Here is a 27,416-nt window from a genome sequence, read left to right on the forward strand (position 1 = left end):
GCTTCACAGTAGAACTAAAGGTATTAACTTTCTAACAACCTAATATGCTTGGAATCACTGGGAACCATTCTTCCACGGCCTCTGCATTTATATTTATATTTATACTGTTTTATGCCAGTATGGTATAAATATGAAAATTGTCTCTACTCTGGCTTTGATTTTAAATGTTGAATGTAGAAAGTATTATTAATTTAACTCTTAATAGTGAATATTAGCATTGTGAATCCTGTGAAGTTTCACACAATATAGTACAACATCAAAATAAACAATAGTATAACTACAAAGCATTTATTACATAGTGTTATTCAAAGATGCTATTGCATGCTGGTTCTTAGCTCAATCTCGTTAGCCTCCTGCAAAATAGTCTGTCGATGAGACTAACACTATAATGAAACAGACATTACTATCAGACTCCAACAACCTGAGCCCTATTACATTGAAAAGTCAAGCAGGAGAGTTCGAGTTAATAACATGATAAAAGCTGAGTCCCTCAGTTCAAACATGTTCTTTTCATTCTCTGCTTGCAGTCAGGCAGAGTTCCATTGAGACCCGGGAATGAAGATTACATTTTAATTGCTTCGCTTCTGTTGTGCCATCATGTTCTCCATGGTTTGCTATGAAACTAATCTGTTGTGTCCTGGGAATTTAGCTGTTGTGATTAAGCTAACTGTTCAATCAAGGGAGACCCCATCTATGGCTACGATTTTCACAGAAAAGGTTTAGAGGTCAGATACACAGATTTTTATGAATTTATTTAAATTATGTATATAAAAATGTATCAGATGTCTGCAAAATGAATAAAAGCCTTTGTGGGGCCTTGTTTCTCTTCCTACATCAAGGTTCTGCTAAAACTGGGTTCAACATCACTCTGGACTTGCACTGGAGTGTTCATGCTGAGAGCTAGTACTGGCAGCATTGTCACCTTCTGGAGTTTCTGTGGCTCTTCAGCAAAGCCCTTTGGAGTTAGAGACTCTGTGCATCGAAGTTCCTCATCTGGACACACGTAATAATAGTAGTGCACAATATGCCTTAGGTGAATCGTATGCTGCCTGCACTGGAGTTTGTAATTTTGCAGGGCAATGGAATTAGAGATGTCAGACAAGTAAATTTACAATCATTCATTATGGCTCATCCTGCTAATATTATTTGCGTCAGAATCTTTTGTGATAAAAATTAGGACACTTAAGCTGAATGAAGGAACTTAGTCTTTAGTTTGCACATTTTGTGTGAGTATCCACTACCGTCAAGTGAAACATGTTGCCATTCAGGTATAAAAGTAATACTTCATCCATCCTTTCCCATTAAAGTATGTTAATCTCCATCCTGGAAGACGCCCTCTTTCACTAAAGCACTACTCCACTTGACACTTCCTAATGTGCTATTTGAGAATGGAAGCAAAGAGCCTCAGAGTTACAGTTGTAGAATGCTACAGCAAAGATCAGGCCCTTTGGCCCATCTACTCTGTGATGAACTATTAATCAGCACAGCCCCATTGACCTGCACTTGAACCATGGCTCTCTTCACATCCCTACACCTATCCAAATTTTATGTTGAAATCCACCCCAGATCCATCATTTGCACTGCCATTCATTCCATATTCTCTCCACCCTCTGAGTGAAGAAGTTCCATTTCATGTTCCCCTTAAATATTTCACCTTCCACCATTAAACCATGACCTCTAGTTGTAGTCTCACCCGACCTCAGTGAAAAAGCCTGCTTGCATTTACCCTATCTATACCCCTCAAAATTTTGTCTACCTCTATCAAATCTCTCATCAATCTTCTAAGTTTTAAGGAACAAAGTCCGAACCCATTCATTCTTTTCCTATAACTCAGGTCTTCAAGTCCTTGCAACATCCTTGTACATTTTCTCTGCATTCTTTCAATCTTATTTACATCTTTCCTGTAAGTAGGTGACCAAAACTGCACCTAATACTCCAAACTAGGCCTCATGAATAACTTATACAATTTAACTCCTGTATTCAATACATTTATTTATAAAGGCCAATGTGCCAAAAGCTTTCATTATGTCCCTGCCTACCTATGATGTCACCTTCAAGGAATTGTGAATCTGAATTCCCAGATCCCTCTGTTCTACCACACTCCTCAGTGCCCTAACACTCACTGTGTAAGACCTACCCTGGTTGGTCCTCACGAAGTGTGACACCTCACACTGGTCTGAACTAAATTCCATCTGCCATTTTTTCAGCTCATTTTACCAGCTGTCCAGATCCTGCTGCAAGCTTTGCTAGTCTTCCTCACTGTCCACTACACCTCAAATCTTGGTGTGATCTTCAAACTTGCTGATCCAGTTAACCATATTATCATCCTAACTATTGATATAGATGACAAACAGCAACAGAACCAGCACTGATCCCTGCGGCACATCACTACTCACAGACCTCCAGTCAGAGAGGCAACTATTCACAACAACTCTCTGGCTCCTTCCACGAAGCCAATATCTAAACCAAATTTACAATCTCACCTAGAATACCAAGCGATACCCCCCATTCGGGACCTTGTCAAATTCACATGTGTAACATCCACTGCCTTGCATTCACTTATTGGTAATTTTCTTGAAAAATTCTATGAGATTGGTTAGACATGACTTACCACACAAAAAGCCATGTTAACTATCCCTAAGAAGTCCCTGTCTACCCAGATATTTATATATCCAGTTGCTTAGAATACCTTCCAGTAATTTACCAACTACTGACGTCAGGCTCACCAGCTGATAATTTCCTGGCCTATTCTTAGAGCCTTTCGTAAACAACGGAACAACATTAGTTATCATCCAATCCACTGGCACCTCACCTATGGCTAGGCATGTTTTAAATATTTCTGCTAGATCCCCTGCAATGTTGCATTGGCTTCCCACAGAGTACAAGGAATACTTCGTCAGGCCCTGCGGATTTATCCACCCTAATTTGCCTCAAGACAGCAAACATTTCCTATTCTACCCTATGTGTATGGGGACCATAATCTTGCTGCTGCATTTCCTCAGATCTGTCGACTCTGTATCCACCTCCTGAGTAAATACAGGTACAAGAAAATCTACGTAAGATCTTCCCCATCTCCTTCTCCATGCATAGATTACCTTTCTGATCTTCCAGAGGACTAATTATGTCCCTTGCTATCCAAATGGTCTTAATATATCTGTAGAAGCCTTTAGGATTCTCTTCCACCTTGTCTGCTGGAGCAACCTCATGTCTTCGTTTAGCCTCCCCTGATCTTTCATTTGCCAAATACACTTTTACCAGAAAACAACCTATCCCAATCCACACTTGCCAGATATTCAAAGGTTTCAAAGGTACATTTAATGTCAGAGAATTGTATACAGTATACATCCTGAAATGCTTTTATTTTCATAATCATCCACAAAAACAGAGGAGTGCCCCAAAGAATGAACGACAGTTAAATATTAGAACCCCAAAGTCCCCTCCCTCCCGTGCGTAAGCGGCAGCAAGCTACAATTCCCCCTCCCCCAACCAATTGGCCTTAGAATTTCAACCCAAGGACCAGACTTATCCTTTTCCATAATTGCCTTGAAATTCATGGCATCATGATTGCTAGATGCAAAGTGTACCCCTACACAAACTTGTCATCTGCCCTGTCCCATTTCCTCATAACTTTCTCTCTAGTTGGGACTTCTATGTACTGATTAAGCAAACTTTCCTGAAAACATTTGAAAAACTCTCTCCCATCCTGCCCTTTTATAGTATAGGAGTCCCAGTCAATACGTGGAAAGTTAAAACCACCTACTATCATAACCTTATGCTGCTTGCGACAGTCTGTGATCTCTACCAATTTGGTCCTCTAAATCCCACAGACTGCTGGATGGTCTGTAATATAATCCTATTAATGTGGTCATACCTTTCTTATTCTTCAGTTCTACCCATTAAGACACATTAGACGAGCTTTCCAGTCTGTCCTGAGCACTGCCATGACACTTTGTCTGAATAGTAATGCCACCCATCCTGCTCTATCATATCTAAAACAACGAAACCCCGAAATATTAACCTGTCAGTCCTGCCCCTCCTGCATCCAAGTCCACCAATGGCTACAATGTCATAATTCCACGTGTTAATCCATGGCCTAAGCTCATCTGCCTTTTCTACAATACTCCTTGCATTGAAATATACGCAGCTCAGAACGTTAGTTCTGCCATGTTCATATTGCCATCTCCTTTCAACTCCAGTTTTCTCATATATCTGGGAATGCAGGTTTGCTGAACTCAGCTGCTGTCTGTGCAGAGTTTGCATGTGCCCTTTGAGTTTCTTCCAGGTGTCTGCTGTCTTTCCATGACTCAGAGGTGTGCTGGTAGGTTAATCAGCTTCTGCAAACTAGTCCATATTGTAAGTACAACGAATCAGGGGGTAGATAGGTATTGTGAGGGAGAATATGTTTTGAGGGTGTAAAGAAATAAGGAGAGTGGAACTAACTTGATTGCCCTCTACCTGGGAGCTGCATGGGCTGAATTAGATGGGCTGAATAGCCTTGTATGTGGTTACACTGTAAAAGGTAATGGAACCGGTAACCGTCTTTCACATGAAGGTTTGCAAAAATCTGCAATCCTCTCACTGATGGCTGTGGATTTTGGTCAAGTAAATAAGTTTTATTTTGGATTGATACCCTTACCAACAGAATCAAAGACTGTGGAATTGTGTGGCAGATCAGTCATGGTCGAAATGAATGCAGACAAGTTAGAGAAACTTTATTCTTAATATTTTCTGGCTGATTTAGTAGGTTCAAGTGAATTTAGACCAGGCAAAATGTATTAGAAGTGAAAAACTCCATTTGCTAGAGAGATTAGTGTCAAGAGGCTGAGGATTGAAAAGACTGATCAATCAGAGTAAGGCTAATGGTATATTAATACATATTTATTGAAAATTTAATTGGAACTTCCTGAAGTTTGCCAATTTAACACAGAAAGTGATGACTATTTTGAGTGTTGGGATGTTTTTGGCAAAATTAATAAAGATTTGTTTTAAGAAAGGTTTTCACACTATCTTTTAATAAAGCACACCATGTCTAAGAATATCTATGCAGGATATAAACCTCCTCAGACAGAAACATTCTGGCTCCATCATCAACGTATTGTTTTGAGCTAGATTGAAGATTTCACTCCGTTCCTCTCATGTTATCAATGCTGGCAGTGTTCAGTGCTCTCAGCACTTTGATTAAAGATTGAAAGGGCTTCCTACGAGAATTTTCCTCGCCATCTGTCAGAGAATAACTGGGCTTATGATAGAAACTGATAACAGCTGCACTGCTTCGCCCACGTGGATGGAATTCAAGAGTGCTGGAGTGTTGCAAAATTAATTTGCTATTATTCCTTTCAATATTGAATTTCATTTATTTCCCATAGCATTCATTATAAAGATCCTTTTTGTGAATATCAACAAAATCCCTCATCAATATGAATAACAATGTTGTCACTGTATGAAGACGTACTTTACTACAGGGGGAAACTACTGCCTAATCTAGGAACAAATAAAAGTTCTGTGCTACTTTATTTTATATGTAGCTTACAATTTTCATGTAAATTGTTTCTGAGTTTGGGGATTGAGTATCATAGTGAATCAGAGCATTCTTGTTCCTAGAAACTCTCCCTTGTGTTTCACAAACAAAATTTGTGGGATTATTCTCCAACTTTGAGAGTTGTTTGGTAGCATTCTCTTCTCAGAGTCAGAAGGTAGGGTGTTCAAGATTCAATTCAGGGCGTGGACACCTAATCTGTACTAATGATGATGCATTAGTCATTATTAGACATTAAACCATGGCACTATCTGCTTGCTGTGGTTGACTAAACTCCATCTGGAATCTAGTGGTTTAGCCCAACCAATCTTCCTCAGACTGTTGAAAATTTATTGATTAAACCTGCAGGCAAATGGAAAGTGCCACGTGCATTAGAATTACCAGCCTTGGGCTTTGGGCTCATAATTGCTCAGACCAACATGTAGGCTAAATGTCAATTGTGAAGCATGACTGTGTCTCCTCGGTCTCTTGCAGTGACAGAACCTCTTCAAATGGCAGTCATGTTGGATGCTTCTCCTTGAACATTTCAATATGGTTTGGGGCAGGTTTTCCCTTGAGTGGCAGAAAGCAAGTTTGGCCATGAGATGTTAGGGGAAATTGCCAGTGCTGAGGGTCAAGGCCAGCAATGTGAGGTCTCAGATATAAAGAGAACTTAGCTTCAAGAAAAATATTTATGAAACAACCTGTCGATTTTTTTTTTCACTGTCCGTGACCTAGTTAGACACAGGCTTTTTAGGTTTTGCAAGATGGGAGTTTCTCCCCCATTCAATGCCCGTGACATCTGAGAAGTTCAAGAAATCAGAGTGTGATATCAATTCTATGCTGCATGGTGACTGATGCTTCTTAAATGCAACTAGTACCTTCTGTGCATATGTGACCCACATGCACTGAAAAGAATAAAATTCCTTTGAATGGCCCGTAGAATGTTGTAGTCCAAGTTCAGCTTTCTAGCCACGTGTCCTTTATATACTCTCATGCACTCCTTTTACATGCCTAAAGGGAGTCTGAGAAAGATTATAAGACATTATTATAATAATGTTTTATTTTACAAATAAGTGATACATGTGGAGAGTAAAATCTAAATTTTCCTCCCAACCTTGACCAAAAGTGTAGAAGGAAAAATAATAACTTCAGCTGGGGAAATGTACCATTCATTCACTGGCATTCTCTATAATTTCCTCCTTTCCGATCTGTGTAAGGAGATCTTCACCATACCTTACCCGGTTTAATTATATGTAATCGATTGGTCAGACCATGAAGGGATACGGAGAGAAGGCAGGAGATTGCGGCTGTGAGGAAAATTGGATCAGCCATGATGAAATGGCGGAACAGACTTGATGGGCCAAATGGCCTAATTCTGCTGCTATATCTCAAGGTGAAGGAAGATTGGGAAATTGTCTGATTCCAGTGCTGAGAATGTGTGACAATACGTTTGCCACATCATTGTCTGATAAATGTATTAGGCTCGTTTTTTCTTCTCCTCAGATCCAGGCCACTCATTAGATGAAAACATTGGCCTGATGACAGGCCCAACAGAGAAATTAAAGCACTGATCCTGTGGTTCCTTTGGCTCTGGTAGATCGTTTAGATGTTCCCTTCACCTAGCTGGGTGCTGTGGTGGAGGTCCCTGCAGGTTCAATGGCAGATTTCTCAATGCAACTTCTGGGAACTTGTAATATCGAAGAATTACCAAATAAACCTGATGTTATATGTATATAGGAAATGGTTGAAATCTTGTCAAAGTTTTCAGATACAAGGTTTTGTTGATATAAGATGCGACTGGAAAATGACCAACGGAGGAGGAGTGGTACCTTGGTCAAAAATGGGATAATGCATAAAGCTACAGAAAATGGGGTTGTATATGAGTCAATTGTGGTTGAAGTTTAGAGAAAGAGTGGTAAAGTACAGCTAACAAATTTTTATAACCCTTGTGAAAGGTTGACACCTGATATATTGGAATGGCATAGTGGTTAACACAATGCCTTACCGTATCAGTGACACAGGTTCAATTCCCACCGCTGCCTATCAGGAGTTTCTACATTCTTCCCATACCGTACAGGTTTCCTCCAGATTCTCCAGTTTCCTCCCACAGTCCAAAGACGTACCGGTTGGTTGGTTAATTGGCCATTGCAATTTATCCTGTGATTAGGCTAGGGTTAAATCATCGGATTGCTGGGCAGCATGGCACAAAGAGCCAGGAGGGGCTGTTCTGCGCTGCAACTCAATAAGTATTGGAAAGTTGAAAGATTCGGTATGGCATCCAGTGTTTAATGTGGTCAGACGTTTCTCAGGTAGTTTGAGACTTTCATATTTGTGGATGTTGCATGAAGAATTGAAATTATTCAGATTACTCACATTATATATACGCAATGAGGCAAATGCCGTTTGGCAAGAAAATCTGGGAATATTGTGTTAAACAATTAGCCACTCATGATCTTCCGGGAGCAAAGAGTACTGCATTCCTGTCTATCTGTTTTATTTTGCCCTTCGTATGTTTGACACAGTCTCTCAGTGTCTCTCTCCCTCTATTTATGCATTTGTATTTATTTCTACCTATTTAAACATGGGAAAACATTTGACATTGTCTTGATGGCAGCAGAGGGTCGGTCATGAATCAGAAATTAGGACCTTAAAATGAAATGCTGCAAGGACAGACTCTGCTATCTGCAATGTGTTCTGAGTCTGGAAAGATGCTCTGTTGCTGCCATATTATCTGGCCACATCTTCCTTATTCTTTGTTGCTGATGTTATGTAACTGACACTAAAAACAAACAAGGTGAGATAGTTTGGCAAGTAGAATGATTCAAATGAGGAAAACAAGGAAACAATAAATCTAGGAGATGCTTTGTCTGTTCATTATTACTAGATATCTGAGTCCGTGTACCCAGTCTGTCGGTGTCCGTGTACCCAGTCTGTCGGAGTCCGTGTACCCAGTCTGTCGGAGTCCTTGTACCCAGTCTGTCAGAGTCCGTGTACCCAGTCTCTCAGAGTCCATGTACCCAGTCTGTCGGAGTCCGTGTACCCAGTCAATCGGAGTCCGTGTACCCAGTCAGTCGGAGTCCGTGTACCCAGTCAATCGGAGTCCCTGTACCCAGTCTGTCTGAGTCCGTGTACCCAGTCTGTCAGAGTCCGTGTACCCTGTCTGTCTGAGTCCGTGTACCCAGTCAGTCTGAGTCCGTGTACCCAGTCTGTCGGAGTCCGTGTACCCCATCTGTCGGAGTCCCTATACGCAGTCTGTCGGAGTCCGTATATCCAGTCTATCTGTATCTATATTCCACACATAGCAGTGAACTGCCTTCTCTGTCTCCATTTCATAGCTCTGAGATAGGCTTGCATGATGTGGTCTAGGATGAGCTGCAGAAAATATCTTGAATAGTCCACTAAAAGTGAAAGTTATCAGAATATAAAGCCTTAATATTGCAGGAGCTTTGCAACACAGGCAGTATGCAATAGTTATAGAATCGTAAAGGTGCGCAGCACAGAATGACTCCGTTGGTTCAGCATGTCCATGCTTACAGCAACACCTATTTATGCTAATCCTGTTTGCCCTCATTAGGCTAATATTCCTTACCCCATTCCTACCCAATTATCTTTAAATGAAGTAATTGTATCTGCCTCTGCTGCTTGCTCTGGCAGCTTGAAAAGCTTTAAGCTGATATTTGTAGCAGGCTTGATTACTAAAGCAACTACAGCATATTAGAATATCCAACTGTATCATCCAGCATCCCAGACTTTGAGAGATATTACTGATTGAATCCAGTGTTGACAACAGCACAGAAACACTGAGGCACTTCCCAACACAGCTTGTTTTCTTACTTTGACTACCAGTGTTCTCGGGTATCATGTAAGTGACGAATGCAATGTTTTTAACGTTCAACTTTTCAAATTCCCGTGGAACACCAGACGAACAGGAGACAGAGCTTTCACTCAAGTAGGTCTAGCTTGCTTTAGTCTAGCTCCATTTCTTCAGAATGAAAGCAGATATGCAGTTCTATCATACTGTGAGCAGTTTTAACCACTGCCAAAGCTTATCTAGCTGCTGCAGGTTGAAGTCCTTTAAAAGTTCCTGCCTTTTCATATCTTGCACATACATATCAAGTCAGTTACAACTTGATTTCTCAACAGTGGTGTTTCATATGCTAAGGCCTATCCAAATCCTCTCAATAATTCTGGCATTATCCATATATAACAAGGATACATTTTTGTATATCATAGGCCTGGATATATGGGAATAGGGAATCCCAGTGATCTTGAATGAATAAAGGTACTTTGTCAATTCATAGCATTTTTTTCTTCTTCAATAATCCCTCCTCCCTTCTCATTTGCCCTCCATCCCAATCCATCATGTCTCACCTCCTTTCTTTCTTCCTCACTGTCTCCTCTCCACTCTGTTCCTCCTCTCCCTGATTCCCTGTCTCTTGTTTCCGCCCCTTTCCTGTTGCAACCTTATTTCCTCCAACTCTCTTCCTCCTTCCCTTCCTCCTACTTTTCATTTCCTCTGATATTCTCCCTCATCATTCCACCTCATACTCTCTCCTCCCTAACCCCCATCTCTACCTTCTCCCTCCGTTGTTCCGTCCACCTCTCTGTGGACCTCTCTCTGCCTGTAGCAGCAGCCTAATGCCGCTTTGATGGTGGTTAATAGTTGACAAGGCTGAGGGAAGGCCCAGATCCTGGTCGGTGACTGTTGTGTGAAATCAGTTTGCAGGTTTGGTGAGTGGGGACAGAAGACTCTTACGACTGGGAAAAAGTTAACCATTTATTTCCAGGACAAGACAAACACCAAACATTCAGTAAACCATGCAAGTTACACACTGTGGCAAATACTTATCTAAATTGTGCACCTGAGCCCTCTCTTACTGCAGCACACTTCCACTTCTACTGTTTTCACGACACTGGTCGTGCCCCCGCAACCCAGCCCATAGCAATCCCCCGAGTGAAAAGAGCTTTCAGCACACTGGATTTATACCCTCCCGGCACTGTGACGTCGTCAGCTAAACAGCTGCCAGTAGAAGGGTTGCAATTTTCCTCAAATGGGCCAATGGCCATTTCCCACAGGGGAGTGGCTTTCGATGAGTGGGCAAGACTGACACTAACTGCAACATTACGTCCCTCGAAAGACACAACACGGTGACACTCGGCCCACAGGCTAGTATAACCCCCATAGACACCCCTCTGTACTACACACAAAACTCAGAATTATCAGCCCCACCACTTACCATCCCGTGTACGACAGCAGTCCACCAGTCTCCCAACGCCTCAAAAGATGACCAGCTTTATACCCCTCCCACCACCTTGCGGGGTAGAGTTGTTATGGAGTTGACTCCCTGCTTTCCTGATCTTGTTTATGACTGCTGGATGTGTTCAGCCAGGGGAGTAACGTTCTCAGACAGGTCGGGGATGTAGATGCAGAACTCCTGACCAATCACAGCACTGGTGCCACCATAATCCATGAAAAGATAGTCCAAAGCCACCATCTGAGTAGCCATCATCTCAGCTGGACGTCTGGACACTGCATCCTCTGCATGCTTGAGTGCTGTGGCCATCTTGTTGGCCAGAGTCTCCATCGCTGAGTCACCAGTGACCAGGACAGCCTGGCCACACCGGAAAGGGGAAATGCAATCACCCAGAGCCTTTCTGCCTCTGTGATCCGCTTCTCACTGCGCCGGCCCTCAAGTGTGCTTGTGCAGGTTACTAAGGTGGTATATGTATGGCACCATGTATCCAGGATAGCAGCAGCCATACCCATCCCGTAGGATGCCACGGGGAGGAACGGGCGCCACATATCCAGTACGTACGGGTTAGCGTTCAGGGAGTGCTCACCTTAACAGCACTATCTGGTGTTGACACATCCATCCCAGGACACTACTCCCCTCACTCTCGCTGTGCTCAATGTACTTCCTGGGCCAACACTCCTTCCCCTCCCCTGTTGGCAGAGGGGTTACTCTCTGAGTCGGGAACTTGGGATTGGACAAATCATAAGTAGGGAGGTACCAGCCCTTAAAGTACTTACTCCACCGGGGGTTATTGAGACTCAAGTCCTTTCAGATCATTCCCAGAGAGTGGAGCCAGTTTGGCTGGAATGGACTGGTCCCTCCTGCCTTCCTCTAAACAGAATACCAAAACCTGTGATGCTGGACAAGTTTCTCCAGCAGTCCTGTCCTACTTTGTTAAAGGGGATCTGCATCGGCAGCACTGTGGGTTGGTGCCCTCACAGACTCAACAGTTGGAAGTGTTGGTGTAGTTCACATATCCCTGCGCCATCCATTGTAGAATCTCACACCGATCACCATCATCGCCACTGTTGCCAGTATCCAGCACTCTGCCATTCTGTAATGTAGGGAGACACACTCACTCCCTCCTGGTTAGTTGCTGGGTATTTAGACAGACTATTCCCCGTTCCCCCAGTAACACCACCCAACACATACCCTGATCAATGTACCACAGCTTCCCGCCCGTGCTGTGGTGGCCCCTATGGGTGCACCCAGTCCTTCCCCGATTCCTCCTCCAACCCCAGCAATTCCACTCTCGGAGGATCAGACACTCTTGGGACATCAGGAACCCTCCGGGGCCTGCAGTCTGGGAGTTCAGGTGGTCCCCTGCCTGCTGCAGCATTCTCAGCCCTCCTTGAAAGGTGTAGTTGGGGGTTTAATAACGAAATCTACTGTTTCAACAGCCCACTCATACTCTCGATCAGTCCTACCGCCTGTGGGTTGTAGCAAATGTAGAGCACTCACAGAATCCCTAACTGCACAGCCCACTCCTGCTTGGAGGTTTCAAAGTCCACCTGCTGCTCAGGACCCCATTGGAAGGTAGTCTTTCTCTGGGAGACACGGGACAATTGACGGATGTCATGATGCCAATACCCCAGGAGTCCCTCAAAGTGCTGGGTCTTCTCTTTGGAGCTGGGGACTGCAGCACCCAAGATCTTGTGCTTGGCCCCATCTGGTATCTCCCACTACCCAGAATGCCACTGTATGCCAAGGAACACACACAAAATGCTGGTGGAACACAGCAGGCCAGGAAGCACTGTCGACGTTTCGGGCCGAGACCCTTCATTAGGACTAACTGAAAGGGAAGATAGTAAGAGATTTGAAAATCTCTTTCAAACAGGGTTTCTAACAGGGTTACTACACGGAACAGCCAATGTGAGGGGTGGTGTGTACTTATCCAATGGTCGTGCATCATGTGCTACCCCTCTTTCTGCAACGACCACACCAGGCTGTTGTAGAGAGAGGATGCAGGGAGGATGACTCCCTCCCACAGCAGGGCCTCTTGAGCTTCCCTAATCTGCTTGGTGTTAGCTACCTTAGTGGGCAAATGTGGTGGGATCACCAAAGGCTCTCACTAGGCCAATCACACCATTACCTTTGTCTGTGCCACCCTGAAAGTAAAAGGACCCTTCCTTGTCTGCAGAGGCCTACCCCTCAGCACATTCGTGCCTAGAATTCACCCAGGGGCACCAGCACCAAGACAGTTATGGGTCCTGGTTGTCTTGGTCCAATGGCCACCTGCAAGATAACCTCCCGAGCGGGGAGAAGTGAGCCCTCTAACCTCTCTATGGTAGCCCTGGGGTCCCGCTCGCCTTTGGGGTTACCCAGAATGATGGTGTCCACCATCGCTGCGTATTCCCTTTCCCCACTGTATACTGCAATGGGTATGTAAGGCCTTGGGTCCCTCAGCTGGGAAAGGACCCCTGAACACATCTGCCAGGAGCCCTGGCCCCATCCCTACGTGAGTGAGGCGGGAGGGCGTTGATGGCCTGCCAGTGTCTTTTAAAGAGCCCCCAGCGAGGGATATAGGAAACTCTGGGTGGAATAGGAATCCTGCAGAGGACAGAAAGAGGCCTTATTGAGGGAGGGCTTGGAGGATGAATCTTCTCTCTCAATGGCCTCCTTGTCTCTCCTCTCTTTCTGGAGCTCCCTCTACATGGCAAGAGGATGGGAGTGGGAGACCCATCTACCTGCTCCCTAGGGACCCTGGCCCTGAGCAATACCAAAAACACTATGGGCATGGGGCACTCCACCCTGGACTGCTTGTCTAACTCGTGCACCCAGCTACGTGGATCATCCCCCATGTACTGTGATACTTATAATAATCTGATGGTGGCATTTACAGTATCCCCTACCACTGGTCCCAATAAGGCCAACAGCAATCCCTTTCAATGGGGAGCTGCTGCTTTAAGTAAATACCCCACAATGGCTGTGGTTAACCTGTAACCCTCTGGTGGGTCACTGCCACCATCGTACACACCTGTGACCAAGGTCCTCTGGTAAAGAGCTTTGGTCACTTCCTTCACTGTGCTTCAATCCTCCCAGGGCTGCAAATCCCACTCAAAGGGTGAGGGATACCCGACCTATCTAACTGGCGCAAAAGAAGTGTCTTCTACTATAATGTAAATAATGCAAACATTGGCTGTTGTTAAATTGGACAGTCTAGTTATTGGCTGAGAAGATCCACAAACCATTAGCTCAAGGCAGTGATTACCTTGACAGGCACAGAAATGGTTTCCCCTTCTGGCTGCAGAGTCCTCAGGGGAGTCACAACAATACACATGGGCTTCTGGTGCAGCTCTCTAGTGATGCTTTTCTAATCCTAAAAGATTAGATGAAACTATAAGAATGTTTGTATTTGGTTATCAATATACAGTACAAGTGCAAAATTGATTGTGAGATACAAATGTCTTATATGTTTTCTTTTTTCTTCAATACTTTATCAGAATTAGAATCAGGATTATTGTCACTAGCATATGTTGTGAAATTTGTTGTTTTGCAACAACAGTGAAGTACAAGACATTAAATACCACAAGTTACGAAAGTAAATATTTAGTGCTAAAGTGTATAACAAGGTAGTGCTTATACATTCATGGTTCACTTAGAAATCTGATGGTTGTGGGGAAGACACTTCCCCTGAATCTTTGACTATGGTGCTTCAGCTCCTGTACCTCCTCTCCAATGGTGATGATGAGAAGAAAGCATATCTGGATAACAGTGGTCTTTAATGGTAGATGCCACACACTTGAGGTATTTCCTCTTGAAGATGTCCATGCTGGTGGTGAGGGTTGTGCCAGTGATGGAGCTGGTTGAGTCTACAACCCTCTGCAGCCTCTTTCAATCCTGTGATGCAATCAGACAGAATCCCTTCCATCGTACTGTACCTCTGTAGAAATTTGCGAGAGTCATTTCAAATCTCCTCAAATTCCTAATGAAGTAGAGCCCTTGGCATCCTTTCTTCATGACTGCCTGAGTGTGTTGGACCCAAGGTAGATCCTTCAAGATGTTGACACCAGTAACTTGAAGGTGCTCACCCTTTCCATTGCTGATCCCTCCATGAGGTCTGGTGTGTGTTCTCCTGCCTTACACCTTCTGTTGCTCGGTCTTGCTGGCAACAAGTGTGAGATTGTTGCTGTGACACCACCAAACCAGCCTATCTATTTACTCCTATATGCCTCTTGTTGCCATCTGAGGTTCCGTTAACAACCGTGGTGTAACTGTTGAACTTACGGATGGTGTTTGAACTCTGCTTTGTCAAACAGAGAGAGTGCAGCAATGGACTAAACACACATCCTTGAGGTGCACTTGTATTTGGTGTCATTGAGGAGGAGGTGTCATTACTGATCTCCACTGAGTGTGAACTTCGGATAAGGAAGTCAAGTTGCAGAGGGAGGTACAGGAGTCCAGGTTTTGAAGCTTGTTGAAATCTTATTTTCCTTCCAGAGCATTCTAATAGAGAGGGGTGCCAGAGGACATCCTTAACTTGAATATTGTCTTCATTTACGACCCAAATTACATTGCTTGCAATGAAGTGGATGCTGAGGAAATTTGCAGTGATGTTACCAGGACTGGAAAATGTTAATGACAAGGAAAGTTTGAATGAGATTATACAGACAGATATGAAAGGCTTTTGCCCTTTCTCCTTATTTCCCCATAAAATTTCATCTCCTTCTTCACACATGCCCATGAATTCATCTTTGATTATTTTTGAAGTTACTCTGTTCTATATGAAGTAATATAAGTAGGTTGCTTATCTTTGGGATTTGGGAAGAAACCAGTACACCCCAGGAATGGAGGAAACATGCAAAATCTGCATGGAGTGCACCTGCAGCAAGAACCGAGCCCAGGCCCTTGCAGCTGTGAAACAACAGCACTCAAAAACTAGATTGTTTTTGTGGTTTTCCTAGAGGCTGAGGAGAAACTTAACAATCAGGAACCTGGAAATAAGTCTGGATTAATTTCCTTGGCAGTTACCTACAATGTGAAAGAGGGTGGGTTTAAAGTAATTGGTAGGCAGATTAGTGGGGTGAGGAACGGAAGAGATCCACGTGGAGGCAACACGAGTGAATCTGCAGATGCTGGAAATAAATAAAAACACAAAATGCTGGCAGAACTCGGCAGGCCAGACAGCATCTATGGGAGGAGGTAGTGACGACGTTTCGGGCCGAAACCCTTCATCAGGAGGTTGGTGAGAGTCTGAAACTCAATGCAGAAAGGATGTAGAAACTAAAAGTCTCAGCATATATAAGCAGGACTTTGGCTTGACAGGTGGGGGGGTTGAAGGTAGTTCTGAAGATTGGCCTTAGCTTGGCTTCCTTTGGTGCATTCATTTCCTTACATATCCCAATGATGTACAGCTTGGTAGGTTACTAAATGTTCCCCTCTGTGTTTATAAATATTTTAAATGGACAGCAGAGCTCTGGGTAGATGATCTCATATTAAATGGGCTGCGGTATTTAAGAAACTCTCAGAAGATTAAAGTTAGTAAAACAGCTAAACAGCAAGGAGGCTGTGAAATTTTCAAAAATGTTTGAGCACCTCTTAGCAAAACAACCATAGAGGCATGATGGTACATTTGGAGATTCTGGTCAAATATGAGAGAAAGAGAAAGGATCTTTCATTATGTGCTTTGCAAACTTTCAGACTGCATATATGAGTGTTTAATATCATGTCAGTCAGAAACTGAGCAAAGTATTATGCTCCAAACAATCAGAAGGAAAGGAAAGATTTAGAGCAGGGGTTCCCAACCTGGAATCCATGGACCCCTCAGTTAATGGTTGGTGTCCATGGCATACTGTATAAAAGGTTGGGAACCCCAGATTTAGAGGGATATGATGCATGCATAGGCAAATGGGACTAGCACCTTGGTTGCATGGATGTTTTGTTTTGAGCTGTATTAACCTGTGACTTTAAAGAGCCATACTGTCTCAATGGCATGAAAGAGGCCCTTCCTCCCATTGAGTCTACACCAACAATCAATCACTCATTACAATAATCCAACATAAGAACGAAACTCTGTGGTCACAAGAATGTGCAGACGTTATACTGACAGGGCTGGAGATAGCTACTACACTCTGTGGTTGATCTCTGCTGCATCTCACTGCTTGCTACACACTGCTGCATTACAGTGGTCTCCCAGTCTCTATATTCAAGAAGAGGACAATTCATCTACTTTTCCTTCAGCCCATTGGAGACATGGAGCAGGCATGACCATCTGCATCCATCACAAGCTTGCCGGCAGTTTGCACAGGTACTCACAGAGATCTCCCAGGCAGCCTCGACCTAGGGGTGCTTTGCTGTAGTCCTGGAGGGTTTTGTGTCAAGTACAAAAATCTGCTGTGGTTCACAAACCTGTCCAAGCCCCTTTGATACTGAGAGCACTTTCCTGTCGTTGGAATACATATCATTCTGCTGAAAGAGTGTGGCTTGTATTGTGGTAATGATCCCTTAAAACTGACTGCGAAGATCGCACCTATTGGGCTACATTTGGAGACACAACACATTTCTAGTAAACATCACATTGAAATCAGCAATGTCAGTTTTAGCATTACACAGGGAAACCAATGCTGTTCTGTGAATTTTACAATCAAAGTTTTCATTCCTTATACTATCTTTACAAGCAATGTTAGGGTTTTCATTGATATAGTTTTAACAAAATAAAATTTGTGGTTGTACAACTTCTAAACCCAAGTGGGTAAACGTGTTCAGAACTCTTTGTTAATGCTGGATCAATTCTGTGTTTAAACACTAGATATAGTTTCTACACATGTTGGTGCCTGGTCTCAGATAATGTGCAAAAACTTGCATCCTTGCCATATTGTGAAAGGCACTATTTCATCACAGAGGTCAATCATAAGATGTAATGGAATCAGTGTGCCAAATAGTTGTATTAATTTCAATGAAAGGTACAGAAACAAATCAGTGGAAATTAACTGCCAAAGGTAAGTCTTTCAAGATTATAATTGGTTTTAGTTAATTATAATTTCAACCAGCATTTGGCTCTGAACATTCAATTGGACTTGCATACAATGGCAGTAATTTTAATAATTTATAGGTGGGAAGCATATGAGTGAAGTTGGTTGCTTGATCTAAGCATTTCTAACTTTAATCTTCATTGACAGGGGCCATAGGTAAAATTGGAAAGAATGTAGAAATGTCAGCAATTTGATCCTATCTGCTAGATAGATTAAAATGCCATCCAGTTTAATACATTCAGACTTGTTGTTTGAGTTTAAATCTAATTCTTTTTCATTTGCCACCTCAACAATTGCAGCTTTCCAACTGTCTGTTGTAATTATAAATTGATCTTTCCATGTGCAGCCACCTTCCATGTGAATCAATGAGGAAAATGGTGAAGAGGCTGCAGCCTGCCACCGCGTGAAGCCTGTTACTAACAGCATGTGTCTCAACTTATTTTTGCAGTAATGAAACGAACTCTCCTGGAGGCAAATCCATTAACTCCGAGGCAGATGGTCCTGTGAAGATCCCAAGTGAATGCGAAATCAACGTTTCCAGTGGAGTCAGTTCAGATGGGGCCTGTGTAGACAATGCCTCTCACCAAGTGAAATGCCCATCAGCTGAAGCCAAGGAGGGAAAGCTGTGCCGTGCTGTCCCCGTCTCCAGCACTGTACTGCAGAAAGCCAGCTTGCACCACACTGCTTCCCCGATGAGAATGCAGCGGGGCAAAGGGACAGCAGCTTGCTCACACTTGCCAGCCTCTGATTATGAATTGTCTCTGGATCTGAAAAATAAGCAGGTATTCAAAACATCTGGTCGAATATATCTGAAATGCAGAACAAGAAAAGAACAATTAAAGCTTATGCTGGATATAATGCAAAAATTGGGCATGAAATATTCAAAAAAGGCACCTTTTTATAAAGTGATTTTTCTAAACCCTGTGACCTATCACCTTGCTTACTTACTGTCTGATTAATATGAAAAAAATTAGGAGATCTGAAATTTTTCAGTAACAAAAAGATTAATTTTCTTTATTTAATTTATTTTGGTGGGTTAGTTTATCTAATTACTATTCAAAAAGAACCTTATCGTTTAGTTGCCTTTGGTTTGACCGAAATAGAATCACATTGTTGAACCCCAATGTCTAACCCTTCACTGGAATGACATTTATTGCTAAATAATGGCCATCAGAACTGTATGGTGCCATGTGCAGTTCTACAAACCTTTTGATGATATTGAGTAAAATGGAGAGGTTTACAACAGTCTCCTTCCATTCAGCAATCAATGCTGGCCCTATTGGTGTTGCCCAGATTCCAGAAATGAATAGGTCAACGCCAACAAGATATCCTGATATCCTGGGTATTTAAAAAAGTATATCATGGCATGGTGAGATACCCATACATAACCATGCAGAATGTAGCAACAACCAAACTTCCTACTTTGTTTGGAAAGGCAAGGGTGGAATATACTGTCTTGCTGTGGGGGAGGGAGAGGAGGTGTTGGGTGGAGATATTTGTGGCTGTGAAGAAGCCGAAGTGCTCTGAAATGAATCCTGCTGCACTTGATCTGGGTGCTCGCGGCTGACAAGACAAAGAAAAAATGTAGATTTTGCACTACTGACGGCTCACCTTGATATGTCGAGAAAGGAGCCGGCGGTCCCTGGGCATTGGATGCACATAAAAATGTATTTGATTAGAGGTCTAATTCTTGACCTGTCGGTTTTCAAAATAAGTGCTGGTAAATAAACTTATTTGTTAGTAATCTTGGGAAAAGGTAGGTCATTGATGAAGTGTGAAAACACTTATTTGCATTCTACCACTGATTAGTTCATAATTCATGAGGGATCACTTCATGCTGGTTTTCCATCAGTGAAATCTATTCAGTTGTTGAAGCTTGTTCCAGATTCTGAATATATTTTCACAACACACAGCTGGTAAAAAAAAATGTTCATTAGTTGATGATTCTGTTTTTTAAGACATAATCTTCATGGTACCGTATGCAGCTTCAGAGATGTAATGTTTTTCATTTGCAATTATTCGTTGCTAAGTATGGCATTGAGGGTCACTGCTGACAAGGGATGTGACTATCTTCACATTGTGCTTTCTGGATAAGAACAAGAAGAATTTTCTTCAAAAATCATTATTTGATATGAGGGTATTGCCACCAAGACAAATGTTTCCTGCCCATTCCTAACTGACTTAAGAAATGGCAGTAAGTTGCTCCCTTGAACTATTGCAGTCCTTCTGGTAGGGGTTTTCCAACAGTATTGCTGGGAAAGGCAATTTCAGGATTTAAATCCAGGACTGATGACAGGAGAGAATATGTTGCAGAGCTGTGAGGAAACTAAGGAGAGGAAGAATGGGAGTAATGGGATTGCTCAGCCTGGAGCTGGCATGTACCTGATGGGCTGAATAGCCACCATAATACTGTATAGTAGCCACCATATACTGTCATAATACTGTAAGTAAGTAACAGTATGATGTGTGCCTTGGAGGGGAGCATGTAAGTGCTTGTGCTCCAGTATACATTTTGGTCATATTTTTGTTTGAAGTACTACTTCTGATTTTCCTATCTTTCCAAAATCTGTCTATATAAAGTGCACAAATTATTGAAAAATTTATGGTTAAGTATGGATAGTGTACTACTATTAAGTCACCAATAAATTGGGTATGGCAATATGCAAGGTCACAGTGTCAGGCCTGCACAGGCAGGTACCTCCCACTCTCCATCCAGCTAACTGGTGTCACTAGCCACTTGTTTCCAACACATCACCTGCAGCCTATTTAAACCCAGTTCTCATCCACAGTTCTTGTTCACCCATTGAACTAAACAGCCTCAGCTAGTTGCTCCTGGGTGCCTTCAGGTTCTTTGTTGTCTAGTCATGTTCAATATCTGTTCCCTCTTTTTTTGTGGCCCTTCATGACTCGTAATTGTGCAGCTTATTATTAAAGTTATAGCTTGCTGTTAAGTCACCTCCACTGCTCTCCTTTTGGGTCAGGCCTCTTCTACGTTCATTGGCAAGGAGGGTGAACCAGCAATTGACACAGCAGAGTTTGCTGAAGGAGGTGATCTGCCAACACAAGTACATGATCCTGAAGCAGCAGAAAACCATCGACTACTTGCTCGCCCATCTCAATCAACTCTCTGTCTTCTTACAGCAACCCTGTGCCAGACAACGTTCTCCCTCAGAGCTCAGGATTCCAGTGCCCAACTGCTTTGATGGATCCCCAGCCCAATGCCGCAACTTCTGTTCCAGTGTGTCTTATACTTCGAGCTCCAGCCATGTCTGTATTCTACAGATTGAGCCAAGATTGCCTTCGCCATCCTTCCTTTGACTGACGAATTCTGACCTGGGCCGTTGTTAACTGGGATAGTAAGACCATCATCTGCGATCAACATGAGGAATTCACTGCTGGGAAGTGGAATGGAAGAAGTGTCAAACCTCATGCTCAGTGCTGGGTTACATTGTGGAGTTCAGGACCCTCCTAGCAGAGTGTGGCTGGCCTATTACTATAATGACCTCTTGGAATACTTAAAAGATGAGCTGTCTACCTGGGAGCTATTCACCGACCTTGAAAGCCTCATCACTCTTGATAAGTGTCTTTTTGAGCGACCCTCCAGAATCCCAGTTCCGTTTCCAGGACCATTTCAGGCTGCAGGACCCTTATAAGCAACACCTCCAGATCCAAAACCCACGCATTTAGGGAGAAGTTTTTTAACCAATACCCCCACGCCCTAAAAATGGGAGCATCTGTGGAGAAGCATCTTGTGTGCTTACTGCACCCTCAAATCACCCACACATCAAATGCCGACTGCATCCAGCAAACAGGTAGAGATGAGGAGCTTCAGGTGCCTTCAGGTAAGACCCCCTCCCCTGCCACCAGCCACTTGTTCCAGCGCTATAGCCTGACTCACCTTTTCTGTCCTCCTCTGCACCCTGATGTGCACAGGAGGCTCTGGTGGATCCCAATGCAGCAGACAACTTTCAAGACTGGACTGACTCTGTGTGTGCACCTTGGACTCCCAATCAAGCTTATCTCTCTCAGCTTCTGGGATGGGATGGTCAGAACACACACAAAGCCTGTGCACATAACCATCAGAGAGCACCACAAGTCCTTATTGACTCATCCAACACTCCTCTGATCCAGGGTTACCCTTGGCTCTCCACTCATGACCCTCATTTCTCCCGGTCATCCGGTTCACGACTGAGTTGAGAACCTACCTGCTGGACATCCTGCAGCTTCACCCCACCAAACTCCCACAGGAATACCATCGCCTTCAGTAAAAGGGAAGCTAAAACTTTGCTGCCTCACAGACTGATGCACCATCAATAACTCACTCTGAGATGTAGGAAGCGAGGTATTGGCTTTTATTGACTGGAAGAATGAACAACACTACATCCTGGGGAATGAGGCTGGGCAACAGGCCTCAGTCGCCTTTATACAGGGGTCTGTGGGAGGAGCCACAGGAGCAGTCCAGACAGGTATATGTAGTTCACCACACAGACCACACAACTGAATGATCAACCTTCTCCCAGGTACCACCCCTCCCTGAGGCTGTCTGTTCTCCTTCTCCCTTCCTGAGGCCCAAGCCATGAATGACTACATTGCTGAAGCGCTACAGCATGGCTTCATCCAACCATCCCATTCCCTGCAGGTGCAGGAATCTTCTTTGTCAAGAAGAAAGGTGGGCACTTGGACTCAACAAAATCACCATTCCGTACTGCTGTCCTCTCCCCTCAATGCATAGTGTATTCAAAACTCTCCATGAGTCCCTGATCTTGACCAAATTGGATCTATGGACTATATATGACCTGATCTGCATTTGCCAGGAGAATGATGTGAAGATGACATTCATAACATCCATTGGCCACTACAAATACTTGGCAAAGCCTTTAGGACTTCTGAATTGTCCAGCTATTTTCCAAACCTTCATTCCGATATCATCTGAGACACGCTACACAGATGTGTGTTCATCTACCTTGACAACATCCTCATCTTCTCCAAGGAGCTCCAAACCTCTTTTGTCACATCCCTTCAGTCCTTTAGCATCTACTCGAAAAGCAACAGTAATGCAAGTTAGAAAAATGCCAGTTCTAAACCATAGTCATTTCATCCCTGGGTTATGACCTTTCATCCCAAGGCATAACCATGGACCCAGAGAAAGTGTGCTAAGTCATTGAATGGTCCTGACTGTGTTCGCTCAAACAGCTACAGTGATTCCTAGCTTCTCCAACTTCTACCGCCATTTCATCAGGAACTGCAGCCAAATCACTGCTCCTCTCATCTCCCTCACCAAACCACCTACCTTACAGATAACCTGATCTGCTGCCGTGGACCACACTTTCGAGAAACTCAAGAGGTACTTCACCACCACTCCCATTCTCTGCCATCTGATCCCCTCCGGACCTTTTGTGGTAGAGGTGGACAGCTCTGACCTGTGTGCCGGGGCCGTCCTCTTCCTTCGAGGACTGGACAGGAAGACACATTCTTGTGCCTTCCTCTCATGCACGTTCAGCGCCATAATGGAGTAGGAGACAGGCTCCTTGCCATTAAATGAGTCTTGGAGGAATAAGGACATTGGCAGACGGGAAACACTGAGCCCTTCCTGATCTGGACTGACCACTATAACCTCATATCCATACAACAGACCTGTCAACTCAACCCACGTCAGGCTCGCTGGGCCCTATTCTTTGAGCTATTCAGCTTCACTACCTCCTACTGATCTGGCACCAAGAACACTAAGGTGGATGACCCAGCTGAAATGGAGATTGACCCTCAGCCCAACTTTCCATCCTCACAGATCCTCATCTTGATCATCTGGGATCTTGAGAACCAGATCTACACAAGCCTGCTCCGGCCAACACACTTGACAACCACATGTTTGTGCTGGCGGGAATGCTCTGAGGCACACCAGTGGTCCCACTCCTCGCCGCTCTCTGGCTATTTAGGTGCACAACAGTCCATGGATTTTCTGTGATGCCGGTTCTGGTGGCCCACCATGATCGCAGATGTACATCAGTTTGTCGCTGCCTGCCCTCAATGTGCCCAGTCCAATTCCTCCAACTAGCAGCCCCCTGGACTCCTATGGCCCTATCAGTCTCTCAAAGCCTGTGGTCCCACGTCAGCATGGATTTGCCACCTCCTGATGGAGCCATGGTGATTGTGTCAGTGGTGGACTGGTTCTCCAAGGGGGCCAACTTCATTGCCCTCCCCAAGTTTCTGTCAGCCACTGAGGTGGTGGACCTGTTTCTCCAACATATAGCTTACCTCCATGGTTCCCTGTGTTGGACTGTGGCGCACAGTTCATCTTCCACTTCAGGAAAGCCTTCCGCTCTGTCCTCCACACCTCAGTGAGTTTGTCCTCTGAAGAGGCTTCTGTGATGTTTTCTCACCTCTAGCACTTCTACATGGAAGAAGTATCCGCTCTGGGCCGAACTGTCCCACAATCGACACATCTTCTCTTTCATGGGTATGTCACCCTTTAAACTGCTTCATGGCTACCAACCCCCATTGTTCTCCATGGAGGAGACAACAGGGGAGGTCCTGTTCACCCACAAAATGCTGGTGGAACACAGCAGGCCAGGCAGCATCTATAGGAAGAAGCACTGTCAGGACAAAGGGTCTCGGCCCAAAACGTTGACAGTGCTTCTTCCTATAGATGCTGCCTGGCCTGCTGCGTTCCACCAGCATTTTGTGTGTGTTGCTTGAATTTCCAGCATCTGCAGATTTCCTCGTGTTTGCTTTTTGAAGGTTCTGTTCACCGGGGCTGCTAGAAGTGGGCACGGAGGACCACCTAAGCTGCCAAAGGTGCCTACTGCAGCCAGGGCAAGCACTGGTGGCAGTCAGCCAGACTACTCTAGCCTGGGGGAACATGCCTGGCTTTTATCTCTCCATGTTGGACACCAGCTGTCTATCAACCTGCTCCGCCCTGCTCTCTCTGCAGGAACTTCAACAAGCAGGCAAGTAACCTCGGGGAAAAGGTAAACAAGCTGGCAGAGAAACCATAACATCAATCTTTCAAGCAGTCTCTCTCTCTCTCTCTCTCTCTCTCACACACACACACACACACACACACACACACACACACACACACACACACACACACACACACACACACACACACACACACACACACACACTCATTGCACTGGACGCCTCCCCCTCTCTCTTAATAGCAGCACAGTTCATAGGGTCTATTCTGGACCCCGTTTCAAACTAGGTTTTTCCCTGACACTGTATAGATTTAAAATGTGACCTGACATTGGCAGAGTCTTGAAGTGCTCTTGGTGATCACATATTAAAGGGTTAACCATATACCAAGATATGTGTCTTCATCTCTGTTTCATAACAAAGTAAATTCTCTTACAGTAAAATAAGGTAAATTCTTCAACACTTACCATCTCCAGTCTCCATTCAGTTCATTCTTGGATCCATTTCTCATCAAGGACCCATAAGGATCATTCTGGGCCATTGGATGGTGGGGTGGGTAGTTTTCAGTCAGACCTGCCACAGACAGGCACCTCCTAGTCTCCGCAGGAGACATCTGCCATTCATTTCCAACTGATCACCTGCAGCCTATGTAAACCCAGCTTTCTTTCACAGTCCTTGTTCACCCATCAAGCCAGCCAGCCTCAACCAGTTGCTCCTAGTCTTCAGGTACCTTGCTGTCTAGTCATGTTCAGTATCTGTTCTCTCTTGTTTTCTGGACCCTTGTGGCATGTAATTTTGCAGTTTAATAATAAAGCTATTGCTTGTCACTAAATGGTCTCTACTGATCTGCTATTGGATCAGGTGTCTTCTATATTCCTAAACACACAGTGGTGTTGCAGGACATGGCTTTATAAACTAGTCATGCTACAAGATGAATACTTCTAGGATTATGATCCAACATCTGAGAGCAGAAGTTTTTGTTTTATTTTACCGTAGTCTGGTATTTGATCTGAAGGGAACTTCCTTCCCTCTTCTTTCAATTTGGTCAGTTCTGGGGATGAGAAAATGTGTTGTCACGAGAGGCATGTGTCCAATTTGTGGATGGTACATACAACAGTCACAATATGCCAGTTGGGGGGAATTACTTTTGAGAGTCTTATTGGAGTAACCATGAAGGCAGCAGTTTGGTCTGAGTGGCATAGATCCCCTCAATTGTTGCTGAAGATACACATCTAGCTATGGAGTATGTTGCACCATGCACCTGGTAATAAAGGCTTTCTGAAGTCAGGTCTTCAACAACAACGTAGCCATTCTCCAATTACTCTGGGTGTAATTGTGTGGTAAAGACTCATTTGGCTGGACGGGCTTTATTACCATGGTGTTTCTCTAAATGAAATTAAAGAATGCACTCAGAGACCACTTTATTAGGTACACCTGCTTCATTAATGCAAATATTTAATGAGCCAATCATGCGTCAGCATCTCAATGCATAAAAGCATGCAGACATGCATAAGGAGTTCAGCTCAAACATCACAATAGGGAAGAAATGTGATCTAAGTGACTTTGAGTGTGGAGTGATTGTTGGTGCCAGATGGGGTGGTTTGAGTATCTCAGAACTTGCTGGCCTCCTGTGATTTTGTGCACAACAGTTTACAGAGAATAGTATTGAAAACAAAAAAAAACCTCCTTGTTAATGAGAGAGATCAGAGGAGAATGTCCAGAATGGTTCAAGCAGACAGGGAGGCGACAGTAACTCAAATAACAATTGTGGTGTATAGAAGAACATCTCTGAATGGACAACATGTTGTAACTTGAGTAGATGGGTGAGAGCAGCAGAAGATCACAACGAGGAGATACCTAATAAGATGTCCATTGAGCATGCAGTATATATACCAGGGTAATGATGAAGTCTGGAGAGTCAAATTGAGCAGCAATAAGTGGGTTGTTGATAAATAGTGCCTGATTGACATTTTTTTCATTAATTTACTGAACTGCAAGAGTAGACTGATGGAATGATAATTATATACATTGGATTTTTACCACTCTGTCTAAAGTGACATGGCTGGGCAATTTACTACTTTATCAGCTGGTCCCATAGGAAACATAGAGAGAAATCAGGCTAGTGAACAGTATATCTCCTAGAGGCAAATATTGTATGTTCCTAATCTCAAAGTTAGTGAATCTTGGAAAAAGCCCAAGATGAACAACTTCTTGACGTTATCTCCCCAGTATTTGCCTCAAGACCTATTTTCTATGATGGCCTATGTGAGTTCTGTAATGGTATCTTGAGTTATCTTTCCTTGACTGCTAAATGACTGCAGGACACAGAAGACTACTAATCTATGGAATTTTAGTTAATTATATCTCTTCACAGTTGGGAAAATATTTCTGAATAGACCTTATAACTACCAGAATGGTGTTCCAAGATTTTGGAATCCAGAAGATAGTCCATTTATAATTCTCTAGATTTTCCCATCCAAGACCTGACAAAATTTGCCAATTCATGATGAATTACCTCCAGAGCTCTGTGCTCAATGTGATATAAGCAGACATTTTGATGTTTGATATTCCCAGCTATACATTTGAGTTTGATGCTCTCTTTCTATTCTCTGCTCAGTAGGACACCTGTGATCAATACCCAGGGGAGATCTGGCTGACTCTAACTTCGGAAATCCTTTTCCACATTCCCAATTTTGGAATTTCTTTCATTTTATTAAT

At 43.7% G+C, this 27,416-nt stretch overlaps 1 protein-coding gene across 3 annotated transcripts in view; it reads left to right on the plus strand.

The window, feature by feature from the left end:
• Positions 1-27,416, plus strand: part of LOC140734818 (IQ motif and SEC7 domain-containing protein 3-like) — a 371,261-nt gene that overhangs the window by 181,918 nt on the left and 161,927 nt on the right. For all 3 annotated transcript variants that reach the window (XM_073059384.1, XM_073059385.1, XM_073059386.1), the window contains exon 3: positions 18,232-18,565. In XM_073059384.1, the coding sequence (XP_072915485.1) occupies positions 18,232-18,565 (334 nt within the window). The remainder of the gene's footprint in view (positions 1-18,231; positions 18,566-27,416) is intronic.

This window comes from Hemitrygon akajei, chromosome 10 (genome assembly GCF_048418815.1).
Source record: "Hemitrygon akajei chromosome 10, sHemAka1.3, whole genome shotgun sequence".
NCBI lineage: Eukaryota > Metazoa > Chordata > Chondrichthyes > Myliobatiformes > Dasyatidae > Hemitrygon > Hemitrygon akajei.